A 16,444-nucleotide genomic window follows, 5' to 3' on the forward strand; every position below is an offset into this window, starting at 1 on the left:
TTGAAGTCTAGCCAGTGCAGCACATGCAGAGCAGGAGTGGTTGGTAGTGGCTTGGACGCAGCTTAACAGCATCCATGGTAGTCTCCTTCCGTAGCCATGGCTTCAGTTCTCTGTTAAACCAGGACCAGAGGGCACCAGGAGCCTTGGCATCTTGACCTTCTCTGTTTACTCCTAGTTGCTTCTCTGCATTCCTTCGCTTAGTTAATTGGGGAATAGATTGAACGATAAACAAACGTGGGATGAATGTGGCTCCTGCACTGGGCCCAGCGTCACAGAAAATTCGTTGGCGTAGGGGCTAGTGTGGGTTTCTGGGTACTTTAGAGGCTGTTTTTCTGGCTTGTATATTTCTTCTTTAATTGTCTTTATGGGTTAATTTTCATAAGTTCTTTAGTAAGTTATTTATATGCTTATAAATTATAAACATTTTTATGGAACTTAAAATGTAAGATTAAAAATCAGCTCTGAGAGGGCGTGTGTTTGGTGCAGCAGTTATGACGCTGCCTAGGATGCCTGCATCCCATATTGGAGTGCCCGGGTTTGAGTCCCCACTCCACTTCCAGTCCAGCTTTCTGCTGTGTTCACCCTGGGAGGCAGCAGGTGATGGCTCAAGTACTTGGATCCTTGCCACTCGCAGGAGTCACCTGGCCAAGCTCCTGGCTTTGGCCTGCCCTAGCCATGTTGCTGGTATTTGGAGAGTGAACCAGCAGATGAAAGATCTCTCTCTGTCTCTGTCTCTCTTTTTCTCACCTCTCAAATAACACTAAAACTTAAAAACTGGGACTTTTGGCCTAGCAGTTAAGCTGACAGGTTGCCCTTATCCCGTATTAGAGTTCCTAGGTTTAAGTCCCAGCTCCAGCTCCTGACTTCAGCTTTCTGCTAATGCAGACATTGGGAGGCAACAACGACGGCTCAAGTAGCTGAGTTCCTGCCGCCAATGGAGGAGACCTGGATGAAGTACCTGACTTCAGCTCAGCCCGGTCTCAGCCATTATAAGCCTTCCAGGAAGTGAACCAGTGGTTGGGAGCCATGTCTGTCTGTAGCATCTCTGCGCGAGCTCTCTCTCTCTCTTTCGGCTTCTCAGGGGGAAAAACACAACTCTGCGTATTTACTGAACAGCTGCTATTTTGATGTATTTAGTTTGTAATATTTTTCTGTAGTGGTTTTCCTTTGGTTATGCCTATACATACATGGTTATAAATTATATTCAATTACTTTTATTTCATGCTTTAACCTGTCCTTTTTAGGGCAATATCAGTTATGTGTTCTTAGTAACGTTACATTCTATTCTAAGATTCAAAGTTGCATCTATATTTAACAGCTATAATTCAAGGGCCTTGATTATGGGGGTGGAAAGTTATTATGTAGATTTTTGCTCATTGAAAACATTGGATCCTTATACTTTTCTTTCAGAAGACAGATACTACTCAGGAGTCAAAGGTAAGAGCTCTTCTTTGAGTTGAAAGGAGCACTTGAGGCTTTCAGGTGCAGGAATGCGTAGACCTAGTGGAAGGTGACCTCAGCCATGGTTGCTTTTGATCACTGAGCTATGGTGGGAGGAAGGTAAAATTAGAATATTTTGGAGTTCATGAAAAAGGCAAAGTGGTCGTGCATGCCGGTATGGTCTATCTGATGGATTTTGAGAATGCCATTTTTTTGAGAAGTGATTGTGTATCAGAAGAAAACCTTTGATTTCCCTGTCAATGACTATTACATGAGTTCATTTTATTTAAAAAATCAGTTTATTTTTTGAATTAAAAAATAGAAGTTCACTTATAACCACAGCTTCCTGGTCTGTTCGTGAGGACTTCATAGTCAGAGTTATTTCTTCTTCTGCAGGCTCAAGCAAACTGTCGAGTGGGAGTAGCAGCACTGAATACTCTAGCAGGCTACATTGACTGGGTGTCTATGAGTCACATCACGGCTGAGAACTGTAAGCTCCTGGAGGTCCTGTGCCTGCTTCTGAATGAACAGGAATTGCAGCTGGGAGCAGCTGAGTGTCTCCTAATTGCAGTCAGTAGAAAAGTAAGCTGTCACTTTAAACTTTCACCCCCAAGCCTCTCTGAGGTCAGGTGTATGTATGTTTAACTGCGTGTTGTGGCAGAAAGATGTGTCAAGGGTTGGGGTTTTGTTCCTTGAGGCCAAGTTACCGTCTGCCCCTAATCCCTTTGAACAGAGCTTTCTAATATTCTAGGGGCCCATTGGCAGAATATAGAGAAATTTGTCTATAGGAAACTTGGTTCTTGAGCTATGATTTTTGGCAGGCCATTCTTAAGAGAGACTATGTTGAAGTTTAAAGCTCATTTAATGTTATATCAGAAAATCTTAAATGGTGGCTACATTTTCTTTATATTTGTCTTGGCTAACAAATCGGAACTTGACTCTTTTTTCTCCATAGGAATATTATCTAAGATTGTAATTTACTTTGCTGTTGTATTATTGCCAACACATTGTAAAAACTAAGTCTTATCCACATTTGGTTTCAAAGACTTGGCTTTTTTCCTGATGTTTATTAAGCCCTGGATAATAGGAGAAATTATAGATCATTCTATTTGGTTATACAGATATATAAGAAATGTTGGTACTTTGAGGCTTTTTGTATTGTATTGTTTGTATGACCATGTTTCCCTAAAATTGGATCTAGGGCAAGTTGGAAGACCGGAAGCCCTTGATGGTCTTATTTGGAGACGTGGCCATGCATTATATACTCTCTGCTGCACAGTGAGTATCTTTACTTTTCAGTGTGTTTTCTAATTTCCTTCTCTCTCTCTCTCTCTTTTTTTTTTTTTTTTTAAGATTTATTATTGGCCAGCACCGCGGCTCACTTGGCTAATCCTCCGGCTACGGCGCCAGCACCCCGGGTTCTAGTCCCGGTTGGGCGCCAGATTCTTTCCCGGTTGCTCCTCTTCCGGTCCAGCTCTCTGCTGTGGCCCGGGAAGGCAGTGGAGGATGGCCCAAGTGCAAAGATTTATTATTTTTTTGAGAGGCAGAGTTACAGAGAGGTAGAGACAGAGAGAGAGGTCTTCCATCCACTGGTTCACTCTCCAAAGGGCAACAATGGCCAGAGCTGAGCCAGTCTGAAGCCAGAAGCCAGGAGCTTCTTCTGGGTCTCCCACGTGGCTGCAGGGGCTAAGTACTTGGGCCATCTTCTACTGCTTTCCCAGGCCATTAGCAGAGAGCTGGATCAGAAGTGGATCGAACTGGTACCCACATGGGATGTCATCACCACAGGCAGAGGCTTAACCTACAATGCCACCACGCTGGCACTGCTTTTATTTTTATTTCTTATTTGCAATATATCCAAAGTTCCTATCTAAATGTTAGCAGTCATTTGACAGTATTCTTAGATAAGAGAATTTCACAATCTTACAAAGACTATTCAGCCTTTTTGGAGAACTTATACTGGAAATAAGTTGTGGCATTGACTCAGCACTCACCCACTTCCACAGTTCCCCCCATTCTTTCAGACAGCTCAGCTCTGATAACTCTTCTGTTTTGGTGACTCTTGGACCCTCAAGGAGCCCTGGTGAGCTTGGTGACTGTCTGAGAATGCTCTACAGCAGGGGAGTGTGTCATGGGCCCAGCCTTGAGTTCAGGCCCTCAGGCTTTGCTCCCTGCTCTCTTATCAAAGTAATCAATACCTGAAATGCTGAGGCCTTTGGAAACAGCAGGAATGTATGTGCAGAAAACATATTCTGTGTGCTGAAATGATGGTTTCTTCTTATGTTCTTGCAATTGCTCTGGGAGATATTAAAGCATTTCCTGATATGTGTTTCTTACCAGAGGGTCAGATGGGATTACCTTTTGTTTATAGTGGAAGCCAGTGTAACACTTGTTTAAATTGTCATTTTATTATTTTTTAATTTTTAAACCTTTGTTTATCTGAAAGGCAGAGTTACAAAGAGACCATGATTTGAATGTTGGGATACCTACCACAAATACTCCATCAATGAGAGCCCCATTGATTCTCTTGATGTGTGAATAATCACACTGTTCTGGGACTGGCACTGTGGCACAGTGGGTTAACGCCCTGGCCTGAAGTGCCAGCATCCATATGGGCACCGGTTCTAGTCCCAGCTGCTCCACTTCCAATCCAGCTCTCTGCTGTGGCCTGGGAAAGCAGTAGAAGATGGTCCAAGTCCTTGGGCCCCTGCACCTGCGTGGGAGACCCGAAAGAAGCTCCTGGCTTCTGATCACCGCAGCTCTGTCCATTGCGGCCATCTGGGGAGTGAACCATTGGATGGAAGACCTCTCTCTCTCTGCCTCTCCTCTCTCTGTGTAACTCTGACTTTCAAATAAATAAATCTTTAAAAAAAATAATCACACTGTTCTCTCATATTACAGGACTGCTGATGGAGGAGGCTTGGTAGAAAAGCACTATGTCTTCCTGAAGCGACTTTGTCAGGTGTTGTGTGCACTGGGCAATCAGCTGTGTGCACTGCTGGTATGTGAGTGCTTACTTTGGATACCAATTAAAAAGTTTTATTTCAGAAAGGAGTTGTAGATGTCATAGATCTTAGCCTGATGGGACATTGCCCTACCAATTATTTCAAACATGATTCTGTAGGTTAAATTACTTTAATATAGCAGAGTTTAAGTAATATAAATTTCTTTTAACAAGTTATTTAATAATGCCAACAGTGTACTTTCATGTGTCTTATTCCATAAACTCAACATTGCTATCCATTTTTGTTTTGGAAAAGCGAAGTGACAGAGATCTTCCCTCTACTGATTGACTCTCCAAATGACCAAAACAACTAGGGGCAGACCAGACAAAAACCAGAAGCCAGGAATTCTACTGTAGTCTCGCACACGGGTGGCAGGGGCCCAGCTACTTGGGCCATCATCCACTTCCTTCCCAGGCACAATAGCAGGGAGCTGGATTGGAGGAGGGGTTGCCACAACTCAAACCTGCTCTCCAGTATGGGATGTCAGCATCACAAGCAGCTTAACCTCCTATTCCACAGTACTATCGCAATGTTGCTGTTCTTGTGAATTTTGAAAAATGTAATCTGCTAAGCGTAAGTTCTATTTGCCAACAGAAGATAGACTTGAAGGGCTGGTGCTGCGGCAGAGCAGGTAAAGCCACTGCCTGTGTTGCCAGCATCTCATATGGGTGCCGGTTCGAGTCCCAGCTGCTTCACTTCCAATCCAGCTCTCTGCTATGGCCTAGGAAAGCAGTAGAAGATGGCCCAAATCCTTGGGCCCCTGCACCTGCGTGGAAAACCCAGGAGAAGCTCCTGGATCCTTCCTGGCTTTGGATCGGCACAGTTCCAGCCATTGCAGCCATCTGGGGAGTGAACCAGCGGATGGAAGACTCTCTCTTTCTCTCTCTCTCTCTCTCTCTCTGCCTCTGCCTCTCTGTAACTCTTTCAAATAAATAAGTAATTAAAAAAAAAAAAGAGACTTGAGTGAAAACCCATTTTCTCACTATGAAAATACGTTATTGAATCATAAAAGATTATTGAATCTCTCTGGCCTAGAAAATCTTGTCTTTAGGGAAATATTTAATATTCAGTCTCTGATTTTAAAGCCAGGACTTTGGAATAGACATTTACAAATTAAGGTATAAAGGTATGTCCCCCTTTTTGGTAGTTTGATGGTTAGAGAATAGTTTCAGGCGTAAGACTAGTGAGTGGTTGTTCGGTAGGTTGGATCACAGAGGTGCAAACAGACAAGGCTTGAGAAAAGAAGTATGGACATTATGTCTCCATAATTTCTGAAATGAAGGGTGTTTTTTTTTTTTTTTTAACTGTTTGACCACAGAATGGGTATTAATAATGATGGTTGAGGAGATAAAGTATCTTTGCTGTTTTTTAGCCCTTCAAATGATGATTTTGTTTAATCTTAAGGAAATTTAAAAGTCCTTTCAAAACTGAAACATTTTTGAGGATTTAAGTCTGTATTTATTGCTCCCTTGCTCCTCCTCTCCCTGCCACAAATCCCCTTCCTCCACCGTGAATATTAACGTAGTGATCTCTTTCTCCTATAGGGCGTAGATTCTGATGTAGAAACACCAGCGAACTTTGGAAAATACCTGGAATCTTTTCTTGCTTTCACAACCCACCCAAGTCAGGTAAACACTATGCATGTAACTTCTCAATGTTTTAATTAGTGAACCAAAATTAAACACTATGGCCTGGAGTGTTATCTCAAGTATAAAATGTGGCTACAGGCTTTAGGGAGTGACTATAGTGTCATTTTTTTTAAGGTTTATATATTTTTTTGACAGGCAAGATTTACACAGAGAGAGAAAAAGAGAGAGATCTTTGATCCACTGATTCACTCCCAAAATGGCTACAGTGGCCACGGCTGGGCCAGGCTGAAACCAGGAGATTCGTTGTGTCTCCCATTGGCTTGAAGGGGCCCAGATAGTTGGGTCATCTTCTGCTTTTCCAGGCACGTTAGCAGGAAGCTGAATGGGAAGTGGAGCAGCCAGACTTGAACTGGTACTCATATGGGCTAATGGCCTTGCAGGTGGTGGCTTAGCTCATTACACTACAACACTGGCCCTTGTAGTGTCATTACATTAAGAGAATTACTGGGTCCTGTTCCCAGGTTGAGCATTTATAGGTTCCCAGGTTGAGCATGTATAGGTCAGCTGCTTTTGCCCTCAAGTGATATTCTGGTAATAGTCAGATGTGGGTCCCAATTGATTTTATAGTACAGATTATTAAGTACAAAAGTATGTTTAGTTGTATTTATTATAAAATTAATTTCATCTAATTCAAGATTTTTTTTCTAATATCTGAGATTCCAATATCCTTTTTTTTTTTTTTTTTTTTTTAAGATTTATTTTACTGGGCCAGTGCTGTGGCATAGCGGGTAAAGCCACTGCCTGCAGTGCCGGTATCCCATGTAGGCACCGTTTCGAGTCCCAGCCGCTCCACTTCCAATCCAGCTCTCTGCTATAGCCTGGGAAAGCAGTAGGAGATGGCCCAAGTCCCTGGGCCCCTACACCCATGTGGGAGACCCGGAAGAAGCTCCTGGCTCCCAGCTTCAGATCAGTACAGCTTCAGCCATTGCGACCAACTGGGGAGTGAACCAGTGGATAGAAGATCTCTCTTTCTCTCTCTCTCTCTCTCTCTCTCTCTCTCTCTCTCTCTGCCTCTCCTTCTCTCTATTTGTAACTCTGACTTTCAGATAAATAAATAAATCTTTAAAAAAAGATTTATTTTATTTATTTGAAAGGCAGAATTTCAGCAGAGAGAGGGAGACAGAGAAGTCTTTCATCTGCTGGTTCATTCCCCAGATGTCTGCACAGCTGGGGATGTGCTAGGCTGAAGCCAGGAACTTCTGGATCTCCCAACATGGGTGCGGGAACCCAGGCATTGAGTCGTCCTCCACTGCTCTCCTAGGTGCATTAGCAGGAAGCTGGATCAGAAGTGGAACTGTCAGGACTCCAGCCAGCTCTCATGTGGGATGCTGGTGTTGCAGGCAGCAGCTTAACCCACCATGCCATCATACCTCCCCCCCTACCCCCAATATCCTTTCTTATATAGAAAAGAAACTGGTAGGGTTTGGATCACATTCCAGGGGTCACATCTGACTGCTTGTTTCATTAGCATGTGGTCAATGGTGAGCTGTCATTACTGATGTGTGTGTACTGTACTACAGGCAATTTGAAAGCACTGTAGAGATTTATTTCTATGAAAAATAGAGTCAATAACTACTTAGGCTAAGCACTATTACTTTTTTTTTTTTTTTTTTTTAAGATTTATTTAGGGGCTGGTGCTGTGGCACAGACAGTTAAAGCTGTGGCCTGCAGTGCCGGCATCCCATATGGGCACTGGTTCAAGTATCAGCTGCTCTTCTTCTGATCCAGCTCTCTGCTATGGCCTGGGAAAGGAGTAGAGGATGGCCCAGATCCTTGGGCCCCTGCACCTGTGTCGGAGACCCAGAAGAAGCTCCTGACTTCTGGCTTCGAATCGGCTCAGCTCTGGCCATTGCAGTCATTTGGGGAGTGAACCAGCGGATGGAATACCTCTCTCTCTCTCTCTCTCTGTAACTCTGTCTTTCAAATAAATAATAAGTAAATCTTTTTAAAAATTTATTTATTTGAAAGTCAGAGAAAAAGTTACAGAGAGAGAGGAGAGGCAGAGAGAGAGACGTCATCCATCCACTGGTTCACTCCCCAATTGGTCGCAATGGCTGGAGCTGTGCCAATCTGAAGCCAGGAGCCAGGAGCTTCCTCCGGGTCTGCACATGTGATTGCAGGGGCCTAAGGACTTGAGACATTTTCTGCTGCTTTCCCAGGCCATAGCAGAGAGCTGTATCAGAAGTGGATCAGCCTGGGCTTGAACTGGCACCCATGTGGGATGCCGGCACTGCAGGTGGCAGCTTTACCTGCTATGCCACAGCACTGGTCCCATAAGCACTATTACTTGGTTATATAGAATCTAAATCCTGAATTGAAGTTTTCTTTCTTTCTTTTTTTTTTTTTGGCTTTAGTTTCTGCGATCTTCAACTCAGATGACTTGGGGTGCCCTCTTCAGGCATGAGATCCTATCTCGTGATCCTTTGCTGTTAGCAATAATACCAAAATATCTTCGTGCTTCTATGACTAACTTGGTCAAGGTATATAATGGGAATCTAAACATATGGAATGTAGGTGAATACACATAATGATACTGTTTTTGATTGGCATCATTAATAGCCCTTTCTTAATCACTAAGAACCCTTCCTTAAACATTATTCTCATTTTCTTTAGGAAAAATAATCTGGTTATTATAATTGCTTTTACTTATTTTGGAGCACTTAGATATCAAGTACTGGGCTAAGTGCTAGGAAAAGCAGTGACTGCAATGTGATAATGCTATTTGAAATTAGGTTTTAGAAGTATGTAGGAGCATGAAATCCAGAAGTTTCCAGAAGGTGGCATTAACTGAGTACTTGTTTCCAAAGGTCCAGTGAGGAGAAGGCAGATAAGAAGGGAGTAAGAGTGGAATCACAGATTGCCCACTGCCTCAGTAGAGAATTGCTTGTGAGTTCTCTGAGATCTGTTAAGAGGTCTCACAGCAGACATATTCTTTTTATTCATTTATTTGAGAGACAAAGGGCTCCCATCCACTGGTTCGCTCTCCAAATGTCTACAACAGTCCTGGACCAGGAGTGGAAGCTGTGGGCCAGGATCTCTATATAGGTCTCCCACATGGGTGGTAGGAACTCAGCTGCTTGAGCCATCACTGCGAGCCATCACTGCTGTTCCCCACGGTCTACATCAGCAGGAAGTTGGAGACAGGAGTCAGGGCTGAGTGGTGAACCCAAGTACTCTGATGTGGGACTCGGGAATCTCTTTTTTTTTGACAGGCAAAGTGGACAGTGAGAGAGAGAGAGAAAGGTCTTCCTTTTACCATTGGTTCACCCTCCAATGGCTGCCGCGGCCGGCACACTGCGTCCGGCGCACCATGCCTATCCGAAGGCAGGAGCCAGGTACTTACCCTGGTCTCCCATGGGGTGCAGGGCCCAAGCACTTCGGCCTTCCTCCACTGCACTCCCGGGCCACAGCAGAGAGCTGGCTTGGAAGAGGGGCAACCGGGACAGAATCCGGCGCCTCGACCGGGACTAGAACCCGGTGTGCCAGCGCCGCAAGGCGGAGGATTAGCCTAGTGAGCTGCGACGCTGGCCAGACTCGGGAATCTTAATCCATGTCTTAACCACTAGGCCGAATGCCTGCCCTACTGACAGATTCTTTTTCTTGATTTGTAAAGTCAGAGAATGAGACCCATTCAGGAGTTCCCTTATTCACTCAAGGAATTCACTTAGCACATAAAACATACGTGTTGTAATTTTCTGCCATGGTCTTCAATCCTTTTTTGTGTAAAACATAAAATGTTCCATGTTTGTTCCATATTCATTCAGTGAAGCAATTAGTCCATTTTTTTTCTTCCTTATTGTGTATTGAATTACCACTTGGTTTTGGGTCATCTTTATACTCATATACCCTAAATAAGTTCCAGAATCTAAGGAACCTGGACAAGGGTACCAACTAAAAGTGTTCTTTTTTCTATCACTTTTCTACACTTTCAAGAATATTGGAAGCAAACTGTAGACTTGGGTAGAGCAGAAGTAGTACTTATTATAAAATATCTCCTGTAAACCCTTAACTCTTCTTCAGTTAATCAGAGTGTTTGAGCTCCTGAAGCTTATGCACTCTGTTAGTAGGCTCCATTTTCATCCCCTGCCCTGATTATCTGTCTTGTTCCAGATGGGCTTTCCTTCTAAAACAGACAACCCTAGCTGTGAATATTCTCGGTTCGATTTTGACAGTGATGAAGACTTCAATGCTTTCTTCAACTGTAAGTGACACTAGGCTGGCATTTCTCCCAGCAGTCGCCACGTGACATCTAGTGTTATGAATCATGGATGTGACACTTTTTTTAAGATTGATTGATTTATTTGAAAGTCACAGTTACAGGGAGAGGAAGAGAGAGAGAGTAAGAGAGATCTTCATCCACTGGTTCACTCCCCAAGTGGCTGCAATGGCTAGGGCTGAGCCAAGCTGAAGTCAGGAGTCAGGAGCAGCTTCTTCAGGGTCTCCCATCCAGGTGCAGGGATGCAAACACTTAGGCCATCTTCCACTGCTTTCCCAGGCCATAAGCAGGGAGGTGGATCAGAATGGAGCAGCTGGGTACCGAACTGGTGCCCATATGGGATGCCATTGTCATAAGTAGCAGCTTTACTCACTATGCCACAGCACTGGCCCCCCAAAACTTGGGATTCTTACTAAAGATCCCTAAATGTGGATTGCAGCCTGCTTAAGTTTAGTTTCCCACTGTAGAAGGGTGCTTGGCCTGCATTCCAGGCATACTGAATTCTCTATACCAGACAGAAAGATGCACCCACAGCCTTTGAATGTTAAATTGTTCACATACTTGTACATTTTTTTTTTTTTAAGATTTATTTATTTATTTGGAAGGCAGATTTACAGGCAGAGAGAGAGAAAGATCTTCCATCTGCTGGTTCATTTCCCAAATGGCTTCAACAGCCAAGGCTGAACTAGGCCAGAGCCAGGAGCCAGGAGCTTCTTTGGGTCTGCCACATGGGTACCAGGGCCCAAGCACTTGGGCCATCTTCTGCTGCTTTCCCATGCACATTATCAGGAAGCCGGATTGGAAGTAGAGCAGCTAGGACTTGAACCAGTGCCCATATGGGATGCTGGTACTGCAGACGGCAGCTTTACTGCTACGCCACAGTGCTGGCCTCACATTTTACCATGTGGTTCTTCCCAAAGAGTGTGGAAAATGCATTATATGCTAATATCCTCTTTGTTTCAGTAACCTGATTTAATTTTTTTTTTTTTTTTTTTTTTTGACAGGCAGAGTTAGACAGTGAGAGACAGACAGACAGGTCTTCCTTCCGTTGGTTCACTTCCCAAATGGCTGCTACGGCCGGTGCGCAGTGCCGATCCGAAGCCAGGAGCCAGGTGCTTCCTCCTGGTCTCCCATGCGGGTGCAGGGCCAAAGCACTTATCCCATCCTCCACTGCCTTCCTGGGCCACAGCAGAGAGCTGTAATTTTTAAAAATTTTAGATAACACCTTTATTGAGATAAAATTCATTTAACATAAAAATTCATCTGATTATAACAATTCAATAATTTTAATATTTTTACAGAATAGTGCAATCACTGGTGCAAATTGATTTTAGACATTTTCATTACCCCAAAAAGAACCCCTTTACCCATTAAGGCCCATCCCCTATTCCCTTCATCTGTCACAGCCCTGGGCAACCAGTAATCTCATTTCTGTTTCTATTTTGCCTTTGAAGAATATATCATATAAATGGAATCATACAGTATGGGTCATTTTTTACTGCCTTCTTTTACTTAGCCTAATGTTTTTAAGATTCATCCATGTTGCAGCATTTATTGATACTTTATTTCTATTTACTGGTAATAATATTCCATTGTGTAGCTGCACTTTTTATTCATCAGTTGATGAAAATTTGAATAATTCCCACTTTTAGCTATTATGAATAATGCTATTTGTGTACAAGTCTTATAAACATATACTTATTTATTAAAAGGCAGTGTTATAAAGAGGGGAGGAGAGACAGAGATTCTCTTCCAAAACAGCTGGGGCTGGGCCAGGCCAAAGCCAGAGAAGCCTGGAATTGCATCTAGGTCTCCCATGTTGGTGCAGGGGCCTAAGCACTTGGGCTGTTTCTGCTGCTTTCCCAGGTGCTTTAGCAGGGAGCCGGATCTGAAGCAGAGAAGCCCAGACTTGAACCAGCACTGGGATGCCAGTGTCATCGGTGGCAGCTTAATCTGCGGCGCCACAATGCCAGCTCCTATGTATAAGTGTATGTGGACTGAGACTATCTTGAGTATGTAACTAGGAGCTGAATTGCTGGGTAATACAGCAGTTCCATGTTTAATATTTTTGAGGAATTTCCAGACTTTTTGATGGCAGCTATACCATTTTACATTCCTACCAACATGATTTCCTTTGAATTTCCACAGAAATGGGAGACTATTTTTAGTTGACGTCTCAAAGGATCTATCTGTTAAAAAGCTTCTAGAGATGATTCACTTGTGAAAATGAATTCATTAGCTCTACAAAACATTATTGAACAGTTAGATTGAAAACACAAGTCTGCAGGACAGTTGCTTCAAAAGCCTGCTCCTGTGATGGATAAGTGAAGAAGCAGCAAGTTCCTGTTGTATGTCAGTTACTGATTCGTGCCATTCCCTTGACAGCCTCCCGGGCCCAGCAAGGAGAAGTGATGAGGTTGGCGTGTCGTTTGGATCCCAAGACCAGCTTCCAGATGGCTGGGGAGTGGCTAAGGTATCAGCTGTCAACTTCTGTTGATGCTGGATCCATAAACTGTAAGTTTTTTTTTATTATTGAGTATTAGTGAAGTATTACATCAAAATTACACATAGGGTATAAACTTGAGCCACACCTCAGAGCAGTGTACTGACACTGTTCAAAAATATCTTTACTCACTGCCTAATTCCATCCTAGGCAATGAGGATTTTCATTTGTTGACACAGAGAAAGCAGATAGTAACCTATTATGAAATTGGCATAAATTAGGGAAAATCTATGGTCCCTGTAAGCTTTGCTCATTTTTCTTTTCTAACAAAATCAGTAATTTATTGTTTTGCTTCATCACTTCAGGCAGTATTAAAAAATTGTCCTGATCTAACTTTTAAAATCTTTTCAGCCAAGTTCTTCCATGACACTATTGCTGAATTCAAAAAGACTCTCCTGTGAGGTGTAACAGGAACTGTACAGGGACTTCCCATATCACCTAGCCATCTCAAAGCCCTCTTTGTATAAAATCAAATTTCCCTCTACCCAAACGCATTGGCCAGTTAGCTTCTCCAAATTCTGTATCTTCTCTCCCTTGTGTGTGATCAGATTAATAAAGTGGGAAAGGGAGAATTAACCAGTGTTTAGTCTTTGCATTAGTAAAGCTCCATACTGATGGTCTGTTTCCATGTACACTAATTGTCATGAGGCTATTGAATGTGAAGAAGTGTTCTGTGTCTTACATTATGTCCTTGTTAGAAGAGTTTTTGTGTTCTCAAATAGTTTAATTTTTTAGATTTTCATGGACAGTTTATAAAAGGGAGATACTAATTTCATTTATCAGATACCTCTAATGGGCCTGCCACTGTTTGGTGCTTTCATGCATATTCTCATTCAATGTTCAGATTAGTTTCACATGCAAGGCTCATAGAGCTGAACTGTGAAAGGTCATTGTTGGAGGTGGAGGCAGGGTGGGAACTACCCTACTCTGTCTTCAGCATGCATGGTCTTTTTGCCCAAGTGAGAGAGGTTAGATGACCATGTCTCTGAGGCCCTACAGTCTGTCTGTGTCTCCTGTGATCCTACAGCGCTGATAAGTGTGTGTGTGTGTGTGTGTGTGTGTGTGTGTGTGTGTGTGTGTGTTTTAAAAGCCTGTTCTCCTACAGCTGGAACGCCGGAAGGAGGCCTCTGCTCCATCTTCTCACCTTCGTTTGTGCAGTGGGAAGCCATGACCTTTTTTTTGGAAAGTGTCATCAATCAGATGTTTCGAACACTAGATAAAGAAGTAAGTAACCATCTCCTGTGCTGACTGCATAATGATTTGGATTTTTTAACTGCTAGGGGCATAGGAAATCCATGGATGTGCATCTAACAGAAGAGAACACTGATGTAGAGGTTAAATAGGCTACTAGTAAACAGCTGTGCTAGGACCAGAACCCAGGTCTCTTTAACTCCAGCCCTCCAATATGGGCGTCCTCTTTAATGGCATGACAGAGTGAGTCCACAGTACACAGGAGCCACAGCTGGGATCACTGTTGCAGGGAGGACCGTGATGGGGACTGTGAGCTGGATAATCTTAATGATATGCTCGCTGTCACATCCTCTTCTGTTTTAATGTCAGGTGAACCAGAATATTCATGTCAGCTGATGAGTTTCTGCTGAATAATACTAAATAGGTCTTCCTTTTCTATGCTTCATGTCACCTATCACCCTTCTCTTAGGACATTACCTGACATGTAGCTGTAATTGATTGGATGGCAGCACACACCTCTATAAGCTGCTAGTTAGATTAAAATGATTTCATTGTAGCTCGCCTTGGGCTGGTTGCATCTTGGTGTGGTCTAGGGTAGTTGTGAAAAGGATCTCTAAGGCTCCTGAAGATAAATGAGCTCTGGTGCTTTTTCTGTGGAGTGGCATGCTAACAAATGAGATCTCAGGATAATTAACTTTATCTGCTTTTATATTTTTTCACTTCAATCTGAAATGGTAGCATTCTGTATTTTCCCCCAAATCTATGTGAGTAACCCTGCTTGGATTCAGCACTTAGCGCTTCTACAGATTTAGATGGTACTTATCTAATAGAAAAGTGGCAAACCAAGAACCCCCTTACCATGAGAGAAATGGATCTGCTCTTTTCTTTAAATTAGATACCTTGAATAGATCCAAATGTGGATATGATCTTGCTTGAAAGCAAGAGAATGAAATGGTCAGGGATTGCTGTGTACTTAAATCTTTAAGATGTACAAAAGACAGTATTTCAGGAAAGGAAGGTACTGTGTGGGTTGCACACTCAGTTTTACAATAAATCTTTGCATTTGAATGAAACGTAGTCAAAATACCAAATACTTATTGGTTAAAAAACTAGCCCCCACAAAAGTTTAAAAAGATGTGTGGGCTAGGGGAAAATGTAAGGCGACAGATTATGTTAGAAATGTGGCAGAAGTCATCAAGTGTTGCAGAGAGAAACAAACAGAACCACGTTCTTTTCGCAGGCCAGGTCTGGGTGCTAGTGTTTGGCCTTGTTAATGATTAAATCCCTTGACACACAGACCCATTTCTTTTTTTCTTCACCAAGAAATCGGTCACCATAAAGCATCTCTAAGTTAAAAAGGTGAGTGTTTGGTGAATATGCATGTGCACATGATGAAGTTACCCACTTGCTGGTTGATGGAGCTGCAAAACACGTTGTTGTCCCAGGGAGTAAGGGCCAGTTCTCAGCCTACTACATTCCCCCCACAACTACCGGTTTCTAACTTTGCAGAGGGCTACCCAGTTTAGTGGTTGTAGACTATTCATTTTCTGCCCTCAATTCCCTATCCTAATGTAAATCATAACAATTCTACATATATATATTTTTAAGATTTACCTATTTATTTGAAAGAGTCACAGAGAGGCAGAGAGAGAGGGGCTTTCTATCCACTGGGTCACTCCCTAAATGGCTACAGTGGCCGGAGCTGAACCAATCCAAAACCAGGAGCCTGGAGCCTCTTGGGAGGAACCCAAGGACCCAAGCCATCTTCCACTGCTTTTCCTAGGCCACAGCAGAGAACTTGGTTAGAAGTGGAGCAGCTAGGACTCGAACTGGTGCCCACGTGGTATGCTGACACTGTAGGCAGCAGCTTTACCCACTGTGCCATAGCACCAGCTCCACCAACTAAATTTTTATCATGTTTATGTTCCCTTTGGCTAAAAAGGTTAAAAAATGGTCATCTATAGTAGCATTAGCTGAGCTTGTATTTCTAGTAGGATCGGAGAATTTTATTGGGTAGGGCTTTGCTTTCACAGTGGATTAATGTAGGGGATAATTTCAGAGGGAAAAACTATCACATTTTAAAGAAGATGAGGGTTGATTTGGCTCCCCAGATAGTAAACTGTAAAGCCTATGGTATTTTAAAGCAGTATAGTACTGGTAAAATAGCCTAGAAACAACCTAGAACATAAGGGATTCAACTATTCATGCGAAAGGCATACTATGAAAAAATTATGCATGAGTCTCAAAAAATTTTTGCACTAAGGGTAGTTATTTGGGTCATTGGTTGTCAGTCAGGCACCTGCATCCCGTATTGCAGTGCCCAGGTTAGAGTTGAGGTGCCACTCTCTATTCCAGTTTCTTGCTAATGCACACTTGGGAGGTAGTAGGTGATGGTTTCCTTAGTTGGGTTCTGATACCCACATGATAGACCTGGAATGAG

The 16,444-nt window shown here is 43.0% G+C and overlaps 1 protein-coding gene across 3 annotated transcripts in view; it reads left to right on the forward strand.

The window, feature by feature from the left end:
• The window catches only part of XPO5 (exportin 5), a 49,668-nt gene that overhangs the window by 7,065 nt on the left and 26,159 nt on the right, over positions 1-16,444 (forward strand). Inside the window, exons 6-14 of one of the 3 annotated variants that reach the window (XM_070074065.1) lie at positions 1,411-1,437; positions 1,837-2,022; positions 2,642-2,718; positions 4,342-4,441; positions 5,990-6,073; positions 8,449-8,574; positions 10,205-10,295; positions 12,696-12,824; positions 13,919-14,037. In XM_070074065.1, the coding sequence (XP_069930166.1) occupies positions 1,411-1,437; positions 1,837-2,022; positions 2,642-2,718; positions 4,342-4,441; positions 5,990-6,073; positions 8,449-8,574; positions 10,205-10,295; positions 12,696-12,824; positions 13,919-14,037 (939 nt within the window). Of the gene's footprint in view, positions 1-1,410; positions 1,438-1,836; positions 2,023-2,641; positions 2,719-4,341; positions 4,442-5,989; positions 6,074-8,448; positions 8,605-10,204; positions 10,296-12,695; positions 12,825-13,918; positions 14,038-16,444 lie in introns of all 3 variants that reach the window. The other 2 variants (XM_051854690.2, XM_070074066.1) reach the window with 2 other exon arrangements.

Source organism: Oryctolagus cuniculus, chromosome 5, assembly GCF_964237555.1.
Source record: "Oryctolagus cuniculus chromosome 5, mOryCun1.1, whole genome shotgun sequence".
In the NCBI taxonomy this organism is placed as follows: Eukaryota; Metazoa; Chordata; class Mammalia; order Lagomorpha; family Leporidae; genus Oryctolagus; species Oryctolagus cuniculus.